This window comes from Peromyscus maniculatus, chromosome 21 (genome assembly GCF_049852395.1).
Source record: "Peromyscus maniculatus bairdii isolate BWxNUB_F1_BW_parent chromosome 21, HU_Pman_BW_mat_3.1, whole genome shotgun sequence".
NCBI lineage: Eukaryota > Metazoa > Chordata > Mammalia > Rodentia > Cricetidae > Peromyscus > Peromyscus maniculatus.
Genome location: NC_134872.1, coordinates 28,326,274 through 28,352,537, shown reverse-complemented (window position 1 = coordinate 28,352,537; position 26,264 = coordinate 28,326,274). Strand labels below are relative to the sequence as shown.

The following is a 26,264-nucleotide window of genomic DNA, read 5'->3' as shown; positions in this document are numbered from 1 at the left end:
GCTACAGTTACAGACACAGCCCCCGCTGGCGCAGCCTCTCTGATTCTCTCTCTCCTCTCTCTCCCCGCGTCCAGCGCTGGGCTTTTTCAGACAAGTGCATCTGCTAACCAGGTCACATTTCAGCCACGACCCACCCTCCGTCAGTCACTGGAGTCAGACCGCAGGAGGAGGGCTGAGGAGGACCGCAGCGCCTCGCCAGCGGCGCGGTGGAGGGAAGGACATCAAATCCTGCAGAAGTCGAGAGCCCCCCCACCCAGATCCAAGCCCAGACCACGATGACCGCTCCGGGCTACGGGCGCCTGGCGCTGCCGCTGCTGTTCCTCGCAGTGGTCGCCCTGGCTGAAGGTGACGCCAAGGGGCTCAAGGAGGGCGAGACCCCCGGCAATTTCATGGAGGACGAGCAATGGCTGGCGTCCATCTCGCAGTACAGCGGCAAGATTAAGCACTGGAACCGCTTCCGAGACGTGAGCGGAGGGGCGCGGAGGGCTGGGCCGGGCGCGGGTTCCGGGAGGGAAGCTGGGAGCTGAGACCCCGAGCGCGCTGGGAGCCGCCACCGCGTGTCGGAGCCAGAGCCTCTCTGGCCTGCCGGGCTAACTGCTCCAAGAGTAAACAACACCGAGAGTCCTAACCCCGCGCCCCTCCCGTGTTCCCGTGGCCATCGGCATTGGGACCTTCAGTCCCGCAGCCTCCCGGAGAGTCCCAGGCGAGGACATGCTCGGAGGGCGCACGCTCGCGACAGGGTCTTCCCGGTGGCTTGATGTGGAACGGGGGTGCGGGATGTGGGGACCCGGGCCCGGGCTGCTGCTGGGCCCCGCCTGTCCCCTCCTTGCCATCGGTCCCTGGGCCAGGCCCCTGCCGGGTGGATGCTGCAGGCTGCACACACGGGCCTTGGCAGAGGCAGCAGGTCTGGGTGGGGCTGGCAGGGAAGGTAGCGGCCGAATGGGTGTCCTCCGTCCCCACCTTGGGCTTCGGAGGAAGGGGACCAAGGCGCAAGGACTGAGCGGTGGTCAAGGCTTTGAGTTTGGAGAAGGGTTCCCCCAACCCTCATAAGAGATGGTGGAAGGCGTGTCCATAATGGGGGGAGGGCGGCACAGTGAAAATGCCCAAGGCCCCCCTCAGGGTGGCCGCCAGAGCCAGGCTAGGGTCCTTGTGCGCAACAACCCAGGCTTGGGTTTCCTGGACCACGCTTGGCGAGGGAGCAAGGCTAGAAACCCAGGGGACCCATCCTTAGTCCGGAGGGCGTGAGAAGCAGAAGCAAGAGCCCCAGGAGCTGGGTTAGGGGGACCTGGCGGACGCCCGCCGCAACTGGACTTAACCTTGGGCCGAGCGTTGCGGGTGGGGGTGGGGGTGGGGGTGGGGAGGAGGCTGCGGACCGGACCGGCGGCGCCGCAGCTCTGTTTACCCGCACCTGTAGATCAGGGAGGGAATAGGAGGCGCGTTCCCTCCCGCAGGGCGGCCCCGGCCGCGCCTCGCAGATGGTGGCGTGGGCAGGGGTGAGGAAGGGAGGGCGTGGCTGCTCCCTGGGCACCTCAAGAGGCGATGGGGGTGGGGAGGGGATGGGCTCGGAGACGTTGAGCGCCCCATGATGGGGCGCTAACTGACTCCCGGACCTCCAAAAGCCTCTTCTACTTTGGAAATTCCTCGTTTCCCAGATTCTATCATCCTACCCACCTAGTACAAGACAAGTCACACCATGACTGTCCTCACTTCTTAAACTTCCATCATCCACAAGTTCTTTAGATTTTTTTTTTTCCATTCAACAGTTTCTGTTTCAGAATAAAGAGCTTGTTTTAACATTGTAAAGTGCACTGCTGATACAGCATGGGGCGGGTTGTTAGTGAGAAAACAGATGCCCAGTGACCCAGAAGGCTGAGGGAGCCCGTGAACACACTCTGTCAGAGCACGTAGAACTGGTATTTACAGTTTTTTTTTTTTTTTTTTTTTTCTGGGAACCGGCCTGGGGTATCCGTCTAGACATTTTTTCTTTTTTAACACAGATAGGGCACTACGAGAAGAGGCAGAGATTCGGATGTTTTTTTGTTTTCAAAGTCAAACTGACATGATTTCATTTGGAGAGGGACTGAAGGAGCAACCAACTGCATCCAGGTCCTCAGGCTGTGCGGGGGCATCCCCGGGACCACATAGTGGGCCTTGATCTCCGTCTTTGCCCCACCAGCCTAGAGAGCCTGCGGCGAGGGAGGCCTTCCCCAGGCACCTGCAGGACCAGCTCAGATTAGCGCAGTCCCCTGTCACACTCTGCAGTCCAGCAATGAGGGGGCAGCAGCAAGCTGGTCCTTCCGGAAGGAATCCATGTGTCACTGGTCCAGGCCTCCCTCCGACTCTGGCTGTTTGATCTGCCCGGGACTAGTGAAGGTCAGAGGGAAAAAAAGAACCGCTTAATCAGAACAGCGAGGGTTTAAAAATAAACAGGTTCCTTTCCCTTCTCTCTGTCCACCTGCTTCCAGCAGCCAACACAGTGGGTGCCAATAAATGCTTGACTGGCTTGACCCCCAGCTCAGGGCTGCCCACCTGTCTCCCTGTGTTGGTGCCACCACCAACCCCCATCAGAAGAAAGGCACTAGCATTACAATCGCAGGACCAGCCCCTGCGAGATTCACAGAGCCTGCGTTGGTGGCAGAGAGGTGGTATTTGTGCTTTGAAAAAAAAAAAAAAAAAAAAAAACGCGGATTTTCTCTAAAGCCCCCTTTTGGGGAGCCCTAGCTGCAGGAGGATGGGGTCAGAGAGAAGTAGGACAAAGAGGATGAGAAGGGAGGGTGTGGCCTTGTGGGAATCTGTTGGCAGCTTCTACTGAAAGGCAGAAAGGAGGCTGCTAGCTCAGAGCCACGGCCTTGCGTAACCGTGGCCATGCCACGGTGTGAATGGCGCCTCCTGGAGCTGTGCGCCGCACAGGCTGTACTTCGGGACACACTTCCCATCCCGCCCTAAGAGCCGGGGGCCTCCGCTCAGACACTGTAGCCAAGATCTTTACATCCGCCTCCGTCGGGTCAGCTCTTCTGGAAACTATGAAAACATCAGCTCTTCCTGAGAGAAAAAGGAATTTGGGGGGGAAGTCCCTAAGGGACTGTCTGTCAGGTTGAGCTTGACCCTGGTTCCTAAGTCATCCCAGACGTCACAGGGCCACTGGTCTGGCTCGGTGAGAGAGGCAAGCAAGAGGGTGGACTGCATCCGGAACGTGGACGAGGGGCTGTCTCGTTGAACAGTTGACAGATGAGTGGGGAAGATGGAGGAGATAATGTCAGAGGGGCCCGCGGAGGGAGAGGCTCTGGGGTGTCGCTTGGATATGGAATTGGCTGGGTGAGGAGGGCCTTCCGATGACTGTTCTCTGGGCGAGCACTAGGATCATCAGAGAGACAGACTTTATCAGCGGAGTCATCCTCCCCTCCAGTGGGCACAGGGCTGGATCATCCCGGCTGGGCCTGTAGGTCTTTCCTAATGCCTGCTACTCTTCTCCGAGGGAGGACTGGATTCGTGGTGGTGTAGCTAGGTCTCGAGTGGGCTAAGCCTGGCTCCGTGGCTCCAAGGTTCTCTGCCCAGGGCAGTCTTAGGCTTTTATGCGTCCTGCTCTTCAGTGCTCCCATGTCCAAAGTCACTCCCTGCAGAGCTCAGTCAGACTTGTCAATGGGTCTTGGAACACAGCCTGCAGGGCCTCGTGGATGCGGGCACTTGAGAAGAGAAGGTCATTACGCTGCGTCTCCCCGGCTGGCTCCAGAGAGCTTGGCTAGGAAGGACTGACTGTTCCCTTTCCTCTTGGCTCTTCTCTGCTTTTGCACTCCACTTCCATTAAAATTTAATTATGTTTGTGAGTGCTGAGCATAGTGCTTGGCACCCAGAGGCACGCTCTTCATCCACGTTGAGTTGGCGATGGCAGTGTGAGCCTTCCCAAAATGCGTTATCTCTTGTGCCTCTCCAAACCCCGTAGACCATGGTCCCTGGGCCGTCTACCCTTGTATGGTCAAAGAAATGGAGACACGGAGTGGCTTATTTGGGGGGATCCACAGCTAGGAAACGGCAGGGCTGGGATTTTGCTCTTGTTTTCCTTCGAGACAGGCTCAGTATCCCAGGTGGGGGTTACAAGCATGCACCACTGTGCCCGGTTTCTTCGGTGCTGGGAATTGAACTCAGGGCTTTGTGCACACCAGGCAAGCACTGTACCAACTGAGCTGCACCCCCAGTTCCAGAACTTGGATCTGAATCCGTCGTGTAATTCAGCTTTGTTTTCAGGCTATCTGACATTCCTTGTCTTTACTGAATGGGGGAGGAAAGGTCAACTGTAATGAACCCAGTGTCCCCTGGTTAGTGTCCTATCAGCTTCCAAGGCTGTCCCAGGCAGGAGCAGCATCTCCTTAGAAGGATGACAAAGACCCAGTGTCGTCAACAGCCTGCCACCAGCCTATTCTCCAACCTGGCCTGGAGGGACAGGGAGTATAGAGTTCTAGGACACTTGCCCTGGGTTCAGGTTCTTCCCATAGGATGCCAAGCACATCATACCAGCCCTCTGTGCCTCGGCTTCAGATTGGGAGGCTGGCATGAATGTGCACTCAGGAAGGAGGGCGTCCCCTGCAGGCCACCCCTGCCATACAGAGAGCATCAGATGGAATATTGTCTTTGGACCTGGCCCACAACCTGCCTCATTCTTCATGTCAGGACTGGTACAGCGGCTTGATTAGTTCCCTCCTCTGCTGTGGATCTGGGTCTATGCATCCGGGGCTTCATGGTGATCCCAGAGGCTGCAGAGCAGGGGGTCAGGGTTTTCATCCGCTGGCTGTGTGCTCGTCTCATATCTTTGTGGACACCAACAGGCCAGAAGCTGCAGAAGGGTCCCCAGATGACTGTCCCCTCCTGCTCCCAACCTCGAGGCCAGTGTGAGTGAAGGGACAATCTGTGCCTATGTTGTGAGGAGGTGTGGGTCTGTGAGAACACAAAAGTGGGTCAGAAGGGATTCTATAATTTGGGTTGGGAGCAGGCCAGGTCCTCCACCGGCTTCCTCCTCCACCAGCTTCCTCCTCCACCCTGATTTCTGACTCTCTCCCACTAGAGGGTTGGCCTCTCCAGAACAGGGCAGCATGGTGATGGATTTGAGGGTCCAGCAGGACGCTGGGCCTGGGGAGAGGGGGACAGAAGAGGCTGGGCTGCCTGATGCTCCTCTTGACTCCCGGCCGTTCTCAGGGGGACAGACAGCCCATGCCACCTCATTCTCCATGAGGTCAGACTTTATCTGGAGAATGGGAGAGCTCTGTCCTGCCTCACATCCCAAGGGCCCAGGCAGAGTGCTCTGTTTCTCTTCCTTCTGGGAAGACAGATTAGCTGTGTGGTCCTGAGGAACCTATTTTACCTTTCTGAACCTCGACCTTCTCGTTGGTTTAACACAGAGACTAATGAAAACGATCCACTGAACTCCGAGTCTTCTGTGATCCCAGGGAAGTGGTCCCGGAGCATACCTGTCCCCTGCCCCTGACTGGATGGAGAGTCTCTGGGTTCAAGGAAAGGCTTGTCTTTTCCTCCTGAGGAAGGTTCCATGACTGAGCAATAGGCTCTCTGTTATCTCAGCCACACCTCTCCAGTATTTCTCTCTATACAGCCCTGGCTGTCCAGGAGCTCACTATGTAGACCAAGGCTAGCCCTGAACTCACAGAGATCCTCCTGCCTCTGCCTCCTGAGTGCTGGGGTGAAAGGTGCCCAGCCCCTCCACTATTTCTTATCTGCTGTAAGTGCCGTAGATGGGCACACATCAGCAGCAAGGCTTTATATAGTCCAGAAGGCAGGAGGTCCAAGATCAAGGTGCCATAAATACTGCCTGGCGAGGGCTTCCTTTCTCTGGTGCTGGTGGCCTTCTGGCCATGTCCTCATGAGTTTGAGCACCAGTCTTTAAAAAAAAATTGTTTATGCTATCTTATGGGTGTTTTGCCTGCATGTATGCCTGTGCACCTTGAGTGTGCCCGGAACTGGAGTTCCAGACAGCCGTGAGCCCTCATGTGGGTGCTGGGAATTGAACCTGGGTCCCCTGGAAGAGCAGCCAGTGCTCTGCCCCTCAATCCTCTTGTTCTTTTCTTATGTGGACTCTGATCTCATTGTTAAGTGTTCTGACCTAATGACCTCATCCAAACCTAGTCACTTCCCAAGGTTGTCGCCTGACTTAATGCCACCCTAAACTGGGGTTTAGGGTTCCATATATGAGTTAGGAGTGGGGTGGACCCCAGGCACATAGCCTGTAACATAGTCTCTTCCCGTCTCTCCCAGGGGCCACGTGGGTCCATATTAGGACCGTGGATAGGGAACACCCAGGTGTAGGCCTAGGCCTGGAAACAGAGTTTAGTTAGTTTTTTTTGAGTCAGGGTATCGTATATTCTAGGTTAGATTCAAACTCGCTATGTAGCCAAAGCTGACCTTGAACTGATTGATCCCCCTGCCTCAACCTCCTGAGCGAGGGGAATCACAGGGGGGTGCAATTAGGAGGCAGAGTTTAAATGTCATGGTGTCCAGCTTCACTGAGCAGACATGGGCTCAGCTGTGGTTCTGGGGTGGGCTAGTCTCTGACAGCCCCCCTGCCAAGAATATCATCAGCACCCTCTTGCAGGCCCAGCCCCTTCCTCCCTGTTCATTGGCTGCAGGCTCATTGGGCACTTGCAGGTGCTGCTGCTGCTGCTGCTGCTGCTGCCTCGGGGCAGCACTATTGCTTGGCTCTCAAGGGCCCTCCTGCTGAAGCAGTTAATGTGTTTGTCTCTTTTCTCCCTGGGGGCAGGATCTGGGGATAGATTGCCTTGGGGGGGGGGGGAACGACCCACTCCCAGGACTGTTCAGAGTGTTGTAGGTGCTCCACAGAGATGTTCACAGGGAGGAAAGTGTGATGGCCAGGAAGGGTCCCCCCCCTCCCCGCCATCCTCTAATCCCTACTACTACTACTTTCCAGCTGTGGGATCAGGGATCACGGGTCCAGGCCATGAAGGTGCGACGGGAAAGGACTCTGGGCTGGGCTGTTTATTTGGGCGTCTTTGCCTTCCTCAGAGTGATGAGGACGTAAGGAAAGATGGTCCCCATCCCCTTTATCCTCCAGGTCCCTGGTCCTGTATGCCGATGCCTGGCTGCAGGCAGCTGCCCACCCACCTTTCCTGCCCCTGGGCCCATGGCATTGGCCTGGGGACATGGTGGAGAGGTTGGAATTATCCAGTCTTTTTTTTTTTTTTTTTTTCCTATTCTGTTCTCATATTTTCACTTGAAAGATCTGGAAGAACAGTACCCCAGGGCCTCACCAGCTCTCGGTCCCCACATCTTTTTGATGAAGAAAGGGACCCCAAAGGCCAGGTGCCCAAGACTCTCTCTGCCCTTGTGGTCTAATGTTCTTCCACACTCTGGCTCACGTCTCCTCAGCTCGTAGCTGGAGTCTTTCTCGGTGATCCTGGCACTGCAACCTTGATTCAGCCCTGGTGGTCCAGCTGGGAGACCAAGGCCCCCAGACAGTTCAGAATGGAGCCCAGCCCTATACCCTCTCTCCTCTTCTCTGCCCCTTCACGCACAGCGGGGGCCACTGCTGGCCTATAGGATCCAAGGACTGGATAGTAGTGTAGATCCTGCTAGAGTCATGGGAGGTCATGCTCCGGCCTTGTCTGGCATGGGCTGGGGCGTTGGTCCAGACATACCTGAGCCCAGGCCAGGCTCCAGGCATGCAGGGAGCAATGAGAAGCACATTTTTACCTTTGGAGGAAATTCCTGAGAGGGGAGAAGAGGTTGGGGGGGGGGGCGTCTCCCAGATGCCTGTCTCTGTCTGTTTGCCCAGGCCTCACAGTGGGCACAACCCTGTGAGAGAGAGAGAGAGAGAGAGAGAGAGAGAGAGAGAGAGAGAGAGAGAGAGAGAGAGAAGCAGGTGTTTGATGATGCCCCGCCCCAGGCAACCCTCCCCTCACTGAGGCAGAGGCTGTACCAGGCAGTCCGACCTCTCCCCTCCTCAAGTCTTTCTGTGGCTGTGTCTTGGGAATGACAAGAGAAGGTACCCTAGGAGCCCCCTCCCCCCCCAACTCTGTGCCTTTCCCAGGGGAGAGGGACATTCCTGCACCAGTTACGTGGGTTCTGGAATGAAGTGAAACGCTGGTCAGGTATCAGGCCTCTTGGTGCTTAGGCGAGACCTGGCCCACTTACATTCTTAGAGACTCTTGGTCTATTAAGAAAATGAAAATAAAAATGCCATAACAGAATTACAGAAGCTGAGGTTCGTGAGGGTCTCTTGACAGGCTGCTTCTGTCCTGTGAATGTGCTGTGACAGTCTCCTCGTGGAGAGGGGATGGCGGCCCCTGGGGACCACCTCTGTCCCCATGCTGTCAAGTGCGCGCATGCAGAGCGCCTGGCTGCTATGGTCCCAGCCCATGTCTCACAGGCAAAGCATGGCATTTGTCCCCCGCTTCCCTCCATCTTGGTTCCGAGCATTGCAGTGAATGGTGAGGGTTCATCCCTGTTTCACAAATAAGGAAGGAGAGCCTGTCCTGGGTGGGTGACTGGGACCTGGCATCCAGTGGCAAAGCCAAGCAGGAAGCTAGCACCCTGACTCCACGCTGGGCGTCCAGGTAAGGGGTCATTTTCCTCACCACACTGCTGCAGAGAGAGGGTGGGTGTCAGGGTCTTGGAGGGCAGGTTCTCTGCTGGGTCCCCTCCGTCTCGCGCGGGCCCCCAGCAAACGGAAGTGATTGGGTTAACTCAAGCTGTGAAGTGAGCTGGTGATTGGGGGCTAATTAAAATGACAGGAAGTAAACAGCTTCCAAAATACCCAGCATGTGCCCCCTAAGCCCGCTAGGCCTGCGCACTTCATCGCTCCCCCAGCTTGGCGCAGTGGGCCCGTCTCCATGGCAACTGAGCTGAGCTGCAGAGATCAAAGCAGGAGATGGGTTTAGCTCCAAACCTGCAAAACCAGGGGCGGGTGAAGAGATTTCTGGAAAGAACCTGGAGAAGGGAGCCCCGCCCCTCCCCTTGAAACCTGCCCCCTCTAATGCCCGTCCCTCCCCCTCCCGGCTTCGGCTTCGGGACTCCTTGAAGCATGTTGACCTGAAGAAGAAACTACCCACCGCCTGGGATTGGACTTCCTGGTTCTTCTGCCCGACCTAAGTCTTTCTTTATCAGTTAACATTTACGGGGTGCCGTTTAGGGACCTGGGTTTTGGAACCAGTATTCTGCCATGCAATGGCGGTGAGATCCTTCATACGTCACTTTAACCTCACTGAGCCTCGGTTTCGTCGCTTGAGAACCCGAGATAGCGACAGCAAGTTTCTCTTAGGGTTTCGGTGGAGAGTAAACAAGGCAGTGAGTAGAAAGTACTTAGCATAATGCTTCCCCCAGTGGTACTTGAGGAAAAGACGTTGGCTATTGTTACTAGGGCTATACTGTGTCACTGGGTGCCGGGTAGGGAAGGTTGAACTTTATATGGTGGCTTCCCTTGAGGAACGGGCTGCGTCAATAAGGCAGGGAAGCAGAGGCAGGGACATTGCTGGGGGTCACCAAAGCAACACTCTCCGAGGTAGGATAACCAGGCAAGGGTGGGGTTTGGGAAGAGGATGCTGGGGCTGGGTTGATAGACAGCTAGCTGGTCTGGGCTCAGACATGCCAAGTTGAGAAGGCAGCTAGCCGGTCAGAGCTATGGCCTGCTGAGAGATCCCTGGGTGGACGCTGGATGAGGGGGTTAGACACAGATGAAAAGATGAACCTTCTGGAGGTGTCAGGGACCCAGGGAAAGGCTTCAAAATGTGACATTTACAGTGATTTCCCCCCTTTTCTATAAAAGCAATATATGCTTGTTACAGAAAAATTTGAAGATGGGGCGGGGAGGGAGAACAAAAAGATGATAAATGCTTTCTGCATCCCTAATCCGCAGAGGAAGAAACATCTTGTTAATACTCCGATAGGAATATTTTTTTCTTTTATCCTGCCTGTCTGTCCATCAACCCTTCTAAATAAATGAACACAAACTGCTCTGGTAATAAAAAGGGCACATGATTAAAAAAAGGGGGGGGGAGTGTGTGCTGGCCACTGGCCTGGGGAAGGCGGATGCAGAGCCCACAGGGGTTTCTGCAGAGATTTAAGTTCAGCTGTCTTGAAGGACGGGTGTGGACTGGCGAGGGTGGTAGGGGAGGCAGGGGAGGTGGGGAAGGAAGTGAGGCGGCTTGGAGAGGGCAGTGTGGCACTCCACCTGTTGTATGTGAAGCTCCCTCAGACAGAATGGCTGCTCTTTCCTTCCCCCGGGCTCTGGTGGAGGTGAAGATATCAGCGGGCGGAAGCAGAGTACCAGAAGATACACATCTGGAGGGAATATAGACTTGAGCCCTAGCCTGCGGGCTGTCCAGGGCTTGACCAGAACCAACTCATGTGACTCCAGCAGTCCCTAATGGTACTTGGGTGTCGGGAGATCTACACGGTTCTCCCACCTGTGACCCTGGGCTTGGGATGTGCAGGGGAGAGAGAGATCCAAGCCTTTGTGGATGAGTGGTCTTTGAAGGACATACTCCTGGCTCGCAGCCTTTCCCCCTGCATCTCCCTTCAAGGCAGGGAATGGCGGCGATGCCAGGTCTGGCTCTGATCATCTTCTGCCCAGTTGTTCTGTTTCCCTACAGCCCTAAAAGTGATTTTCTCAATTTTTAATGGTGCTGCTGCAAAGTACTTGGAAAGGACTTATTTCTTATTCATTCGTTTAAAGAGACAGGGTCTCCTATGCCTCAGGGTAGTCTTGAACTTATCACGTAGCTGAAGATGACCTTGAACTTCTGATCCTCCTGCCTCTACCCCCTCTGGAATGCTGGGATTGTAAGTGAGCTACCTACCACACACAGTTTCTATGCTCCCGGGGATAGAACTTGGGGCTTCCAGCATGCTGGGTGAGCCCTCTACCAACTGAACTATAGCTCTAGTCTGGGAGTTTACTTTAAAATCGCCATTTCTTTTTTAAAACATATGTATTTTATATATAAGTACTCTATCTGCGTGTATGCCTGCATGCCAGAAGGCATCAGACCCCATTATAGATGGTTTGAGCCACCATGTGGGTGCTGGGAATTGAACTCTGGACCTCTGGAAGAGCAGCCAGTGCTCTTAGCTGCTGAGCCTAAAAATCACCATTCTTTATAAACATGGTGTATTCCTACATTCCAGAAGTTTTTCTCACCTGTCCAGCGTGATCCTACTGAGTGTACTAGCCAGGGAAGAGAGGCATGTCTCTCCATCAGTCCAGAACTCTGGGTACCCATCCGTCTCCCCTCTGCTCTGGCTCCTGCTCCAGAGCACTGGAGAAAGGCTCAGAAAACCCTGTCAGGTGAGGATGGATTGTAGCAGAGCCATAGGGCATCCTCTTTCCCAAGAAGACCCAAGTGCCCTTGTCTGGTCATTTCTCACAGCCTCTAATGAGCCCACTTGGGTACCATAAATAGACACATCGCAGGAAGGCTGTAATTCCCAGCTAGCCACAGTCACCTTCATCAGCTTGTGGATGGTACTGGCCGCCCGCACCTGACCTCAGTGTTTCCCCAGGTCTACCCCAGAACGACCATTCCCATGTTGCCTGCAAGATGCCTTTGACCTCTTCCCTGTGACCCCAATGGGGAGTGATTCTTCTCCCATGCCCACTGGACTCTGCTCCTGAGAAGGGACCCCTCTTTCCTCAACTTTCAAGGGCCCCTCACCTTTCATCTCTGTTCCCAATTCTCCGCACCTACATCTGAGTTTCTTGTGGACATAACAGCTTCGATGTGAGGCGTGTTCCTCTGAGAGAGGCCAGGAGTGTTCCCGAGGTACTAACAAGGGAAAGCTGGGGCCCTGGGTAACTGCAGGGCCTCCTCTTCTTATCCGCTTGGCTACTTGCTTCTGCCTTCCCTGGGGTGAGGGGCTGAGATGCAAGGGATTCCAGGCCCTCCCCAACTGTGCGGTTACAGGGCTTAGCTGGATTCTGGAATGTCACTCCTATCCAGAAGGGCCTCCTCTGTCCCCCACTGTCCTCGGTCAGTGTGCAGGCTACCCCCTCCTTGGGGTGGGGCATGGCATGGGTGGATTCTTAACAGCCCTCCCCACCATCACTTGAGTTTCTAATCAGACATTCTTAAGCTTTAAAAAGCCACTTGGTACCGAGTCCCAAGGGTTCTATCTCCAGTCTAGCTGTAGCGGGTTTCAGCTGAAGTACATGAGTGGGTTACAAAGCCCTCAGTGGGCGCCCCCGAGTGGGAGGATCATAGCAGATCATCCATCACCTCAGGCCCTGCCCATTGCCGCATTGGAGCGGGCAGGTGTTGAGAGCACAGATCTTGACAATCAAGGACAGCCAGCTCACACCTGCTTCCCAAATCCCAGCCAATCACAGCATCCTCTGCGCTTGACACAGGATCTCAACATGTAGCCCAGGCTACCCTTGAACTGGATCTCCTCCTGCCTCAGCTCCTGACTGCTGGAATTATAGACATGCGACACTATGCCTCCCCTCTCCCACTTTACAACCAGAGCCCCACCCCTCTTCCCAGGAAAGAATGGGAACAGCAGGAGACAGCCACCCCTCCTGCCCAAAGAGGTTGGTGCCCACTTCTGCCTCAGGCCTGGTAATCCTGGCTAGCCTCAGCTACTTGCCAATTCTCAGCCCATTTCCCATCTTTGATAAAGGAGGATTCTGGGAGAGGACCTCTGTGCCCAAGATGCTGTTGGAAAGGGGCTAGAACTGAACTGTCATCCTTTGGCCCCAGAAAAAGGCCAGGTGGGGGTTGGAGGGTGGCATTCATCCTGTGGCCTCCAGAGCAAGCCCTGAGCCCAAGAGCTGGGAGACACTTGGCTGATTGGGCATGTTGTGGAGTCCAGGGTGAGGAGAGCCCCCTGGGGGTCAGGGAGAGGCCAGATGGGAGAGCCACAGAGAGCAAGAGAGGCAGGCAGAGGCATCCTAAGAGCCTGACCCTCCCTCCCAGGGAGCCTGTTCCTCTCGGGGCCCCTCTCTCTTCTCCCACCCATCTCTTAATACCTTCCCTATCTATGGAAGAGGCAGGAAGGCTGTGCTGGGTGTGAAAACTGGAGGCTGTTCACAGAAGTGGGGTCTGCTACTTCATTTCTGGATACAAACCATCTGGCACTGGTGGCTGGCCTTAAGAGACCTCATGGTTATGTGCTGCACATCTGTATGCTTATGGCCATACTCATACAAGTAAGGAGGATGGATGTGCATACATGGCTGCACACCACACACACACACACACACATACACACACACACACACACACACACACACACACACACACACACACACACACACTATGTGCCCCTAGGCATACATGAATGCACCTAGGTAGGCCTGAATGAATGGCCCATTTATTTTGACTATTGCCTGCTTGGCTCTGCCCTGGGAATCTTCATCCCTGCTGTCCCGTTGCCTGCCAGTTTCCAGAGGAGGCTTCCAAAGCCCTCATGGGCATCTCTTCATTGTGTGCCCTTGTTGTACCCACTGGGGTACCCGCTGATACCAGAGTCCCATGCCTTCTTCTCCTGGGCATAACAGCTACACCCCCAGGCCCATGCCATCCCTACCCCCCCCCTTGCACATCTCTGACAGAGGTAGGGCAAAGGTAAGGATGGGTTGCAGGTAGCTGTATGTGGTTTCTCACCAGTGTCCCATGCAGAGAAGGCTGGGGGCTGGCCCTCAGTACTGATATCCTCCAGGGCCCAGAATCTGCTCCTGCCTGCCTGGCAGAGTTTCTTCCAGACACCCCGGAAGCTGTTCGATGGTTCTCAACAAGTGTCTCCACCCCGAAGGGCAAAGGGAAGAAGCCAAGGGAGGTAGATGGGAAGCTTCCTCTCTGACCAGGTTGGGGTCCTCGGGCCATGGTCTGGAACAGAGCGGGTCCCAGAGACCCTGTGATGTAGTGGGAAGAGAGGGCTATTCCAGTCATCAGAGACCTGGTTCAGGGGAGGTGTGGTCCAAATGGACTAATTGCCCATCTCTGAATGTCCTTGTTTCTTCCACCCATGAAGGGCTGGCTCATGTGACCTAGAAGGATCTTTCAGGTTCCCTGGTCCACGATCATCAGGGAAGCTATCACCCCTGGTGCTGATGTCCCCATCCCAGTGTGCACCATCTGGGCTCTGTTGTAAGGAAGGAACTCGGAGCAAAACCCAGCTTTCCTACAGCTTGGAAGAGAGGGCTCTTCCTCACACCTCCCTCACGGGGTGGGCAGGTGACAGCAGAGAGCCTGCCAAAGGAGGGGCTGCAGGGAGAAACTGGGTGCTGTTTCCCAGATACCCAGGGCAGAGGCACGAGAAACACCATTCCCAGGCAGTGCAGCCCCCTCAGACATCTGCCCTGGTAGCGGGGGCCAGGCTTGGGCTGGGGTTTGTGATCCCCTTGCAAAACCACGGGCCTTACCTAACAGCTAACCCAGAGCGCAGATTTTCTGTGATGAAGATGGGGGAATACTGGCCTCCAAGTGGTGTTGCTGGGGTATTGGGCCGAGAGATACAACCAGAGGTGGCCAGGGATGCCTTGGGACTCATGGTCTGAGGGTGGGCCTCACACTGAAGTCCCTCCTTTCTCTTTCTTTCTCCTGCTCCTTTCCTGTGGATTCCACGGCATCCTGTCTCCAGGAAGTGGAAGTGAGTACAACCCAGGCCTCGCTCACCCCCACTGTCTTCTCTTCCCCTGCCAGCACCAGTGTGGGGTGGAGAGAAGTGTGGGAGAGACTGGGAAGGGTTCTACGGTATCGAGTGTAGGGAGGCTATGGGCAGTGCCTGGGTGGGCACCTGAAGTTGCCATGGAAACCATAGTGGTCCAGGCCTCAGGTCCCATCCTGGTCTCTGCCGTGGAGCCTTAGCCCTGAGATGTGAAGGGGCCCTTCCTTTCTATCCCTCTCTCCCTTCCTAGGATGACTACATTAAGAGCTGGGAGGACAATCAGCAAGGAGATGAAGGTAGCGTGTCCCTCCCGGGTGTCTGTGGGAGGAGTCTGACACCCATGGGAACGGAAGAGCCATGACTCTGCTCTGGGTCTCTCTGAACAGACAGGCAGGCACCTTGGGCCCGGGACTCGAAGTCCTGAACTCTGGTTACTGAGGGATGCTGGGGAGAGGGACCTCTGGTTACTGAGGGATGCTGGGGAGAGGGACCTCTGGGGTCTGCAGTTGGACCGGGGATCCTGGGTTCTCCTAGGTGGTCAGTGTCCCATCCCTGTGTCCCCACAGCCCTGGACACCACCAAGGACCCCTGCCAGAAGGTAAAGTGCAGTCGCCACAAGGTGTGCATCGCCCAAGGCTACCAGCGGGCCATGTGCATCAGCCGCAAGAAGCTGGAGCACAGGTGAGTGACAGGAGCCAGCAGCCCCGGAGGGGGTGTCTTGCCCAGACGGTGGGGCTCGACAACCCCCTCCCCCTTACATAATAGACATCTACTGTTGGAAAACACATCACTGGTCGTTGAGGGGCTCAGAACAAGATCACATGATCAGATTGTTTCCGAGGGTCAGGACACCCCAGGACTGGTTCTATTGGTTTGCTTGGTCCTGGCTCAGGGTCTGTGGTATAAAAGAGGATGACTTTCCCTCTGGGGTCTTGATGGTCACCAGCCAGCAGAGGGCAGTGTGGGCAGGAAGACATGGTCTCCGGAAGAAGATGAAAGAACCCGGGAGGAAACGGATTCCCACCTGGAGAGATGTTTTGGTGTCAGAGGATAGAGGAGATGATACTTGTGAAAGTGCAGACCTCAGAGTCCCACGGGCATGCAGCAAAAGCTGGGGCTGGATGCCCCCTTCCCACTTGTTTCTGGCTGCTGATTGGAGGTGTGAGTTCCTAGTCACCGGAAGGCTCCATAGGAAGGTCTGGGTGCCCTCAGCCTTATGGCAACTGGCTCTCCATAAATGAGTCAAAACAGAGAGAGAGGAAGGGAGGGAAGGAGAGAGGGAGGGAGGGAGAGAGAGAGGGAGAGGGAGGGAGAGAGAGAGAGAGAGAGAGAGAGAGAGAGAGATCATACCAAACACAGGACCTAGGGAGGCACAGCTCTTCTCTGACCTGGGTGTCCTGTGTGTCTAAGACAAACAGGTTAGACCAGACCATCTGAAGTCCCCTGTTCTGACATGTGGGGATTTCACGAAATATTGAAGACTGTGGTTTCTGAGGCCTATGGAGGAGGAGGCATTGAGGGACGTTTGGGGGTTTTATGCCAACTCTCCCATTTTGCAAATGTTAATGAAAAACACAACAGTAACTCCCTGGGGGGGGTTAGACAAAGTAACTGGGTGCCCAAGGTGTAGCCCATGACCTCTGCTTTGGTGGATTCCTCTTGCAATCAGACCTCTCTTTGCTCCCTGAAAAAAGTCCATGTCCTGCCCAGTTGGTCCATTCTTAGGAGCTGAGTCAGATGGGCAGAATGGGTGAGCAGTCTACTGTAGGTGGCTGGAGTGCACTCTTGTCAGAAAGGGTCTCAGGGACCTCCTGCCGCCTCTCTTATCTTTCCCTCCATCCCCACATCTTCCCCATCCATTCTCCCAGGATCAAACAGCCAGCTCTGAAATTCCATGGAAACAAAGACTCCGCCTGCAAGCCCTGTCACATGGCCCAGCTCGCTTCAGTCTGTGGCTCTGATGGACACACCTACAGTTCGGTGGTGAGGAGCCTTGGTCACGTGTGAGGCGGAGGTGGGGTGTACTCCATGCCGCGGGGAGAGGGACCACCGACTGACCTCCTGAAGAGGTCCTGGGATGGAGATGGGGCTCGGTCACTGTGTTCAATGCAGCCCTTCAGCCCTGGCCAGGGTGATCTGACCTTGGGCAGGTGAGGGGCAGGGAAGAGACGAGAACGGATGTTAGGGCGGGTAATGCACATGGGCTAAGCCAGGGAAATGCTCACAGAAGTGCTCAGAGCCCTGGATGGAAGGAGGGAGCTCCTATGGTCAGTCAGTTTTGCTGGGGAGAAGAACGGACTTCCCACGCCGGGGTCTTGACGCTCACCAGCCAGCAGGGGGCGGTGTGGGCAGGGCGGTCTCCATCAGAAGGTGCAGGGAAGAACCTTGGGAGGGAGCAGACTTTTCTACCTTGTGGAATTTTGAGAAGATATTTGTGAAAGCACTTTTACAAACTTAAGAGTTCCAGGGAAGTGTAGGTGCTGGTTAGTAGTGTTTTTAGAAAAGCTAGGGTTGCTTAGCTATCGTGGAGTGGAGGAGACCCCCTCTTCTTCTTCTTCTTCTTCTTCTTCTTCTTCTTCTTCTTCTCCTCCTCCTCCTCCTCCTCCTCCTCCTCCTCCTCCTCCTCCTCCTCCTCCTTCTATTTTCCTGTGTGCGTGTGCTCAGGTTGATGCTGGGACTCATTCTCCATTGCTCTTCCTTCTCAGTCTTTGGGTTAGGGTTTCTCAGTTAAACCGAAAGTCCAGTGACCTTGCCAGTCTTGTTGGTCAGACTGTCCTGGGCGGGAGGATTCCCTGTTTCTCCCTTCTGAGGCTGGCGTTACGGTTGGCCCCCACGCCTACCTGGTATTTATGTGATTTCTCGGGATCTAGACTCAGGTCCCCGAGCTTGTACAACAAGCCCTTTAACCACCGACCACCTCGCCAGCCCCGGGGAGAGCCTTTGGGTCGGCATAGGTATAGATGTGAGAGTTCCTTGCCGAGGGGCTGTGGTCACAGGGTGATGTGGGGAAGAGAGAGAGAGGAGAGGAAGGACATTAGGTACGAGACTGCACGTGGCAACCATGGAGCTTACAAAGGAGATCGAAGGAGACGGGAGAGAGGAGTTGGGGGGAAGAGGGGAGGAGAAAAAAGAGGAGGACAGACGAGGAGGAGGAGGAGAAGGAATAAAGCTGTACCCCACGTGAGAGGACCAGGTGTCTTGTGGTCAGGAACCAGCAAAGGTCCAGGAGACCTGGTTTCCACCTCCAGTTCACGGTGCTGGGCACAGCCCCCCTGAGCCTCCCTTGGCCTTGATGTTTGGTCCCTGGCAAGCCCGAAACCCCACGGTCCTTCCTTCCAGAGCGATAGAAACCCTCAGGGCCCCTGGCTGCAGGACCCATAGTTTGAGCCCCCGTCACCTAGCCTGAGCTCTCTCGTGCAGTGTAAGCTGGAACAGCAGGCCTGTCTGAGCAGCAAGCAGCTGGCAGTGAGATGTGAGGGCCCCTGTCCCTGTCCCACGGAGCAGGCTACTACGGCCACGACCGACGGCAAGTCAGGTAATCCGGGTGGAGAGCCAGGGCCAGGCCCGGGGGGTGTTGGGCCTAGCTGGGCAGCCGGGACAGCCTTCAGGACTGTAGGAAAGTTTGCAGAATGGGAAGGAACGATTGGCCATACCAGCCCAGCTAGGGAAAGGTGTGGGGTCTGTGGGGTCCTGGTGATACAGAGCAGGACCCTGGGGCTTCGTCCCTTTTCTCTTCCCAGGGTGTTGGGGAAGTGGGAGAGGAGAAGGGAGCCCCTCCACAAGGAGCTTGGCTAGACTTTAGATGGGAAGGGGGGGGAGGAAGGGGTAGGGGATGGGAGGTGGGAGGAGAGGAAGTCCCTTCCCCCTCCCCCCTTCCCCCTTCCCCTGCTCCCCTGAACACTGCCCAGCCCCGAGGCCTGCTGCTGCTTCACCCCATCCCTCCCCGGACCTCTGCTCCGTTCTATACTGCAGAGACCTGCACAGGACAGGACCTGGCCGACCTGGGGGACAGACTCCGGGACTGGTTCCAGCTCCTCCGTGAGAACTCCAAGCAGAATGGCTCGGCCAGCAGTGCAGCCAACCCTGCAGGTGGCGTGGGGGACCCGACGCTCTGCCTGGGTTGGGGTGGGGTCAAGGAGACAGGAAGGGACCCAGCAGACAGGTGTGCCCCTTCTTGTCAGATCCTGGGCCTATGAGGTGAGCCCCCAAAGAGCGTCACCTGGAAGAAGGGAGGCTGGCTTCAGCCACGATATGATGTGGGCACCGGAGCTTAGTCTCTCCAGGGGTTAGCCAAGGAAAGGGAAGATTTTCTGGGCCTGCTGAGCATGCTTACAGCCCTGGGTTTGATCCCCAGCTCTGAAGAAACCTATTCTGAAGGGCTTAGAAAATGGGCTTAAGTGGTTCAGGGACAGTTCTTGAACCCCAAAGTTAGGTTTCAGGTTAACCTGAGTCTGAACGGAGGTCTGGGACTGAGAAAGGTGTAGCACGAGATGGCTGGACAGACAGCAGAGCGTACCTGAACTCCGACCTCCTCCCCAGGGCTGGACAAGAACCTGGGGGCCAGTTGCAAGGACTCCATCGGCTGGATGTTCTCCAAGCTGGACACCAGTGGAGACCTCTTCTTGGACCAGACGGAACTGGCTGCCATCAACCTGGACAAGTACGAGGTCTGCATCCGCCCTTTCTTCAACTCCTGCGATACCTACAAAGATGGACGCGTCTCTACCGCCGAGTGGTGTTTCTGCTTCTGGAGGGAGAGTGAGTAATGGCCCTGTGGTTCCCTGGCACTGACTTCCTGTCTGGGGACCTCAGCCCCAGCTCCAGCCTCTCTTCGGTGGTCATAATAGTTGGTTGCCTCCTGGTCACATGCTTAGGCCCAGAGCCTTCCCAGCCCTCCTCCTTGCTGTATTCGAACCCAGGGCAGCTGACACTTAGCTCTCTCCCTGGGCAGGGTCTCAGGTGGACTGGATTTTGTGGGTCCTGAAGCTTGTGCACTTTTGGATACCTGTAAATAAATAAGGGTATGAAAAAAGATAGCCGGGTGGTGGTGGTGCACGCCTTTAATCCCAGCACTTGGGAGGCAGAGTCAGGCGGATCTCTGTGAGTTCGAGGTCAGCTTGGACTACCAAGTGAGTCCCAGGAAAGGCGCAAAGCTACACAGAGAAACCCTGTTTTGAAAAACAAAACAAACAAACAAACAAAAAAACAAAAAACAAAAAAAAAGAAAAGAAAAGAAAAAAGATAATAAATGTGGGAGCTAAGGGCTGGTTCAGTGGGAAAAGCATTTGTCCTGATGACCTGAGCCCCAACCCCAGAACTTACATAAAGGTGGAAGGAAAGAACTCTCTTCACATGCACGGTGGCAGTATGCCCATGCCTGCCCTCTCAAATATACGAACATACATGCAAATATACACATACATCATGCACACATGATAAACACACAGTTATGAATGTGAAGCTTTGGGGCCTGTTGGAGAATCTGAGGGGGTGGTGGTGCAAGTGAGGGTCTCAGAGCTGAAGACACAGAAGCTTTTCAGTGATTCCCCTTCTGATGGGCATGTCTTCTTGGCCCCAAATGATGATGTAAGTTATCGTTTGTGTGAAGACACACATGAAGGCATTTTTTTTTTTTTTTTTTTTTTTGAGATACGATTTCATATACCCCAGGCTGTTCTGGAACTCACTATGTATCTGGAACTGACCTTTCCTGTAGTCCCCAATGCTGGGACTTCAGGCATACACCACCACACCCAGCTTTGGCTTTTATTTGTGTTTCTTTCCTCTTTTTGAGACAGGGTTATCATATAGACCAAGCTGACTTTAGAAATCACTCTGTATCCCAGGCTGGCCTTGAACTTGTGATGCCCTTGTTTGCCTTAGCCTCCTGTAGTGCTGGGACCACAGGGCGTACCCTCACACCTGCTTCATGGCATTTGTTAGCTGTGTATGCTCAGAGCCAGAGCTGGATGTGTGCTTAGAAATCACCTCGGCCATGAGGCAAATGATGGGAAAGCTGTGGTCTCAAAGGGGCAAGTGAGCTGCCTGGCCAGCAGCTGGAGTGGGCCCAGTGCCTGCCTCCCTGGCCCCTGTATGGTCAAATCCCTGACCACTGCATGAGTGGTCACCGAAGGCCGAGGCTTGGCTAGGGCTCCACTATATGCTACTTTGGGGTCCTAAACAGGTGACCACATCTTTGTGAGATCACTTTCTATGGTTAACTCAGAGGCTGTGGTGAGCATACACTGAGGAAATGTGGGTACATAGCATGTGGGAGTCTGTGATGTGAGGCCCCGTGGGCAGTCTGTCTGTCTTCGATGTGCTGACCAGCCTCCCTGCTGCCTGTACTGCTCCAGCGTGCCTATTCCTAGGCTCCTGATGCTCATCCCATCCCTTCTGCACGTGCAAGAAGGCTTGGACTGTTTGGCTTTACTATCAGGCGGACCTCTGGTTTGGAAGGCCAGGGTCTCCCCAAGGGCTCAGACAGCAGAGATGAGCCACCAGCTCGTTTCAGGCCTGGGAGTTAAGTTTTGTGCTTGTCTTAGTTAGGGCTTCTATTGCTGTGCAGAGACGCTATGACCTCGGTAAACTCTTATAAAGGAAAACATTTAATTGGGGCTGGCTTACCATTTCAGAGGGTTAGTCCATCATCATCATGTTGAGAAGCATGACGTCTTGCAGGTAGAGAAGGGCTGAGAGTTCCACATCTGCAGGTGACAGGAGGGGACTGTGTGCCACACTGGGCATAGCTTGAGCATAGAAGACCTCAAAGCCCACCCCCACAGTGACACACCTACTCTAACAAGGCCATACCTCCTAATGGTGTCACTCCCTATGGGCCAAATATTCAAACACATGAGTCTATGGGGACCATTCTTTTTTTTTTTTTTTTTTTTTTTTTGGTTTTTTGAGACAGGGTTTCTCTGTGTAGCTTTGCGCCTTTCCTGGAGCTCACTTGGTAGCCCAGGCTGGCCTCAAACTCACAGAGATCCACCTGGCTCTGCCTCCCGAGTGCTGGGATTAAAGGCGTGCACCACCAACGCCCGGCCGGGGACCATTCTTTTTTTTTTTTTTTTTTAGACAAGGTCTCACTATTTGGCCTTGGCTGTTCTGGAACCATCTATGTAGACCAGGCTGGCCTTGAACTCACAGAGATCCACCTGCTTCTGTCTCCAGAGTGTTGTGAATAAAGGGATTAAAGGTGTGCACCACCACACCCAGCTCCCTTTTGAAGTTTTTTTTTTTTTTTTAACTCATCCTATGAATAAAAACAACCCTAGAAAGAGAACTCTGAGATTCTTAGGATCCTTAGCTTGTCTTAAGCTGTAGTGGCCTCCCTTAATTCGACCCGGGGTGTTTTTACTAAACAGAGCCCTGGGCTTGGGGATCTTATTGGGATCAGTGCATACCTGCACCACCCTGGTGTGGTCTGATAAAACCTGAGAGTCCAGGTGTTTTATTTTGCAGAGCCCCAACAAGAGTCTAAGTTTAGGGGGGTTCAGTGTGCTTTCAGCACCATGGATCAACCCTAAGACTGCTTCTCTCTACAGAGCCCCCCTGCCTGGCAGAGCTGGAGCGCATACAGATCCAGGAGGCAGCCAAGAAGAAGCCAGGTGAGGAGGGGTGCAGAGGAGGAGGCCAGGGTGTTGCCCTGAGCTCCCCTGAGGCCTGGAGGTTCCAGCTACCCTGCTTTATAGCATCTGATGGACCTACAGGAGGGCCTGGCCTAGGACCACGCAGGAAAACACCCTTCTTGGTTTCGTTGGCTTGATAGGCAAGCATCTCCTCAGCTGCCCTTCTGGGAGTGTGTTTAAGCACTTTATGGCTGTCCAGACCACTGCTGGAGAATCTACTTGGATTCATTGCACCAGATGCGTGTCTGAGGCTGGAGCGGGGCCCCTCTATGGGAGATGCTCACTCATGTTCTAATGGAAAGCCCTGGAGAGATGAGAGAACCAGCCCAGCCTAGGTGGGAACTGATGGGCAGGCAGACCAGGTTCTTGGCCCTGTAAGGCCTTTGGACAGACCAGCCCTGGGATCGCTCAACACACAGATCAAAACACCAAGAGAATTCCCGACTCAGACTGCTGTGTAGGGACTGAGGGACAGCACAGGTGTCACAAGCCTCCTGAGAGAGGTCAGAGAGAGGTCTTGGAAGAGGTGTGTGTGTGTGTATGCGTGTGTGTGTGTGTGTGTGTGTGTGTATGTGTGTGTGCAGGGCGGTGTGTGTGTGTGTGTGTGTGTGTGTGTGTGTGTGTGTGTATGTGTGAGTGTGTCAGCAGGGCAGGGCGGGTGTGTGTGAGTGTGTATGTGTGTGTGTGTGTGTGTGTGTGCAGGGCGGTGTGTGTGTGTGTGTGTGTGTGTGTGTGTGTGTGTGTGTGTGTGTGCGCCAAGGGAGGATAATAAGCCAGACACATACACTGTTGGAATCAGGAAAAATGTTGAGGTCTCCAAACAAAACAAAACAAAACCCAGCAGGAAAGGACCCATGCAGCTGGAGTGTGGAGGGTACAGTGATCCTGAGAGGCAGGCACACGGTGAAGGCCTTGGAGCTCCCTGAGAGTCACTTGACTGGGCTTATGAGACGGACACACTAAATGAACATCCAGCCCTAAAGTACCCACAAGGCTGTGCGGACTGGGCTCACTGTCCTCCATTCCCCAAAGCAGGTCCCTGTGCCTCAGGCTCCCCATTCTAGGGCACCCAATGTCACCCTGGTTGTCTCTGTGGCTCTTATCCCCCAACTAAACATCTCAGAAGACACCTAGTGGATAGTTTGGGGACCTGAGAGGAACAAGTGGGCCCTGAGGAAGGAAGAGAATCCCTTACACTCCTGGCTGGAATAAGCCCAGAGTGGGATCAAAACTTTATAATGTGATCAGGACAGAATGTCCCACAAGATGAGGGCCATGGATCTCAAGAAACACCAGCAGTCAATGGCGCCCTCGAAGTAGACCGAGCATGCGGTTTAGGGACATTGGGGAAAGGAGGTCTGGGTCTGGTTTCTTGGGGGAGGCGGGATGTCAGGACCAGGCTGGCCAGGTTCTGAGGCTCTCTGGGCCCCTGCTCACACACAGGACTCCAGAGCCCACCCTCAGGGCTCCTGTTTCTAACCCTCAGGTGTCTTCATCCCGAGCTGTGATGAGGACGGCTATTACCGGAAGATGCAGTGTGACCAGGGCAGCGGTGACTGCTGGTGCGTGGACCAACTGGGCCTGGAGCTGACGGGCACACGCATGCGTGGGAACCCTGACTGTGGTAAGAGCTGCTGGCGCTGGAAGCCTCCTGAGGACCTGCTCCTGGGTTCAGGTGTGCCGGGCAGGACCCCTGGCTGAGAGTGGATGCAGGAAGTTCCTTATCGGCCCTCCACTTGTTCCCCGACAGATGACATCGTGGGCTTCTCAGGGGACTTTGGAAGCGGCGTCGGCTGGGAGGATGAGGAGGAAAAGGAGACAGAAGAGGCAGGAGAGGAGGCCGAGGAGGAGGAGGGTGAGGCTGGTGAGGCAGACGACGGAGGCTACATCTGGTAGATGGCCCTCAAGGGCCTCGGCAGGCCAGGGTGCCGACGGCCGGAGAGACAGGCCAGAAGAGACCTGGACGACGGCAGGCGAATTTAGCAAATGGATCCGGACGTCAGTGTGAAGGACCCTGGCTCCAGCGGGAGGACTGAAGTAGAGTGTGTGTGTGTGTGACTGGTGTGTGTGTGTGTGTGTGTGTGTGTGTGTGTGTGTGTGTGTGCGCGTGCGTGTATGCCACGTGCGTGTGTCATGTGCTGACAGATGTGTCCTTGATCCATGCTGCTGCTCCTGGCTGCGAGTCACCCAAAGGCCCCTTCCTCCTTGTAGTTATTTCCTTTTCCTTTGTTGTGGGTTTTGCAAAGCGCACGTTCACACACACGTACACACTGACAGGCCAAAATCAATGAAATGAGATGCCCCTGACCCTGTCCCTCCCTGCTCAGTCAGTTCTCCCTCCCCCTGCCCCTTCCTGCCTTTCTTCCTCCATCTTCTGGGGTCAAAGGCGGGGGGGGGGGGGGGGGGGGGTAGGAAGCCGTGAGCTGGCCATCCTCCCCAAATCCGGCTGATTTGGTGTGAAGGTCCGGCCATCGTCTGGCGATGATGGGCAGGACTCTGCACACAGCGAGGCTTACCCTTTTGATATCTGAAGGACTAGCTGCAAATATGTCCAGCCATGGCCCTTGGGCAGCATATGGTTAAAGATGGCTATCAATGTGGCCCGACACAAGACTAAACTTATTTGAGACAGGTTTGTTTTTGGTAACTCCACCAAAGAGTTCTTGAGTGTCAACTTTATAGATGACAATGCTCTATTACAATGTCAAAGGTTGGGTACACCTAATAGATTATCTCTTAACCTATTCCTGAGAAACTAGAGATAGCCCAGGAGGACAGGCAGAGAAAGCGAGGAAGGAGAGGGCAAGTCCTTCAATGCAAGACCTGTTCAGATTATCCAAGTCAGCCCCTGTTGCTTCATGGGGCTCTAGAAGGATTTCGTGGTAAATGGGGGCTGTCATCATGCATCTGAGCTTTGGTGCAGCCTGTTAGGAGATCTTTCCGCTGCCGCCCCTGTCCCCCGATAGGGTTCCCCTTGTCCTAAGGACCAGAGGACCAGAAAGCAGCATTATGTGTACCCACCTCCTCCCTGGCCCTCTAAGGAAGTGGTCCCCTCTTGCCCAGACCAATAGAAAGACATGTCCCTGAGACCCTATGTGAGGAAGCAGTGGGAAGCTGCCACTTCCTGTACCCCGAGACAGTCCTGGAGGAGAGGCACCAAAGCAACAGTCCTCTCAACCATGGGGTCCCCAAGACAGTCCTGGCAGAACTGCCCCCCAAACTCCATTTAAAGCCCCACAGCATATGTGAGTAGAGAACGGTTCACCAAAGGGGATCACACTGGGCAGCTAGACTCTGAGGCCATACCTCACCATGTCCCCAAATCTCTAGGCCCAGTGGGAGGTCCTCTTACCCAGATGCCCTTGGGGGTTTTGTGTGTTTATTGCTTCCCATCTCTCCCTCTCAAAGGCAATTTCTTAATATATTTGATGAAGAATTTCTTACCTGGACCTGGGCCTCTGATACCTTTTGGTACATGCACTTGCGTGTGTGTATGTGTGCGTGTGTGCGTGTGTGTGTGTGTGTGTGTGTGTGTGTGTGTGTGTGTGTGAGAGAGAGAGAGAGAGAGAGAGAGAGAGAGAGAGAGAGAGAGAGAGAGAGAGAACACCTGGGGCCACCCTGATGGCTGGGGGGGGGGGCCCTGTGTGCTGGGGTGCTGGGAGGCTGGGCAGCTGCTGGGGTTCTTGTGCTGAGGCTTCCAGGACAAGGCCCCCATCTGGTTCCTCCCCAGCATCTTGGGGCACCGGCTGGAGGCGTTCACTGCGTGTTGGTTGGACTTTAGGGAAGAGCCTCATCATCCTTCCCATTCCTTTCTGCCACCCTGGAATGGCCACCTTCTTTGTCATCTCCTGGGGGAAATACGGAAATGCCACTAAGCTCTGTCAAGTGCTTCTCATTCCACAACACAGTTCTGATTCTCCAGGTGTCTCCTAATCCAGTCCCTTCCTCCTCCCTCCCTTCCTCAGACCTCTGCAACCTTCCTCTGGTCCCTGGCTCAGTCACATCAGC

At 54.9% G+C, this 26,264-nt stretch overlaps 1 protein-coding gene across 1 annotated transcript; it reads left to right on the top strand.

The window, feature by feature from the left end:
* Spock2 (SPARC (osteonectin), cwcv and kazal like domains proteoglycan 2) lies at window positions 1-25,705 on the top strand. The gene is made up of 11 exons (XM_006972685.4): window positions 1-464; window positions 14,596-14,604; window positions 14,873-14,918; window positions 15,189-15,303; window positions 16,491-16,605; window positions 18,043-18,157; window positions 18,595-18,711; window positions 19,162-19,380; window positions 22,173-22,235; window positions 23,743-23,880; window positions 24,007-25,705. The coding sequence occupies exons 1-11, from the start codon at window positions 276-278 to the stop codon at window positions 24,150-24,152; spliced, it is 1,272 nt and encodes a 423-aa protein (XP_006972747.2). The 5' UTR covers window positions 1-275; the 3' UTR covers window positions 24,153-25,705.
* The last annotated feature ends 559 nt before the right edge of the window (window positions 25,706-26,264 follow it).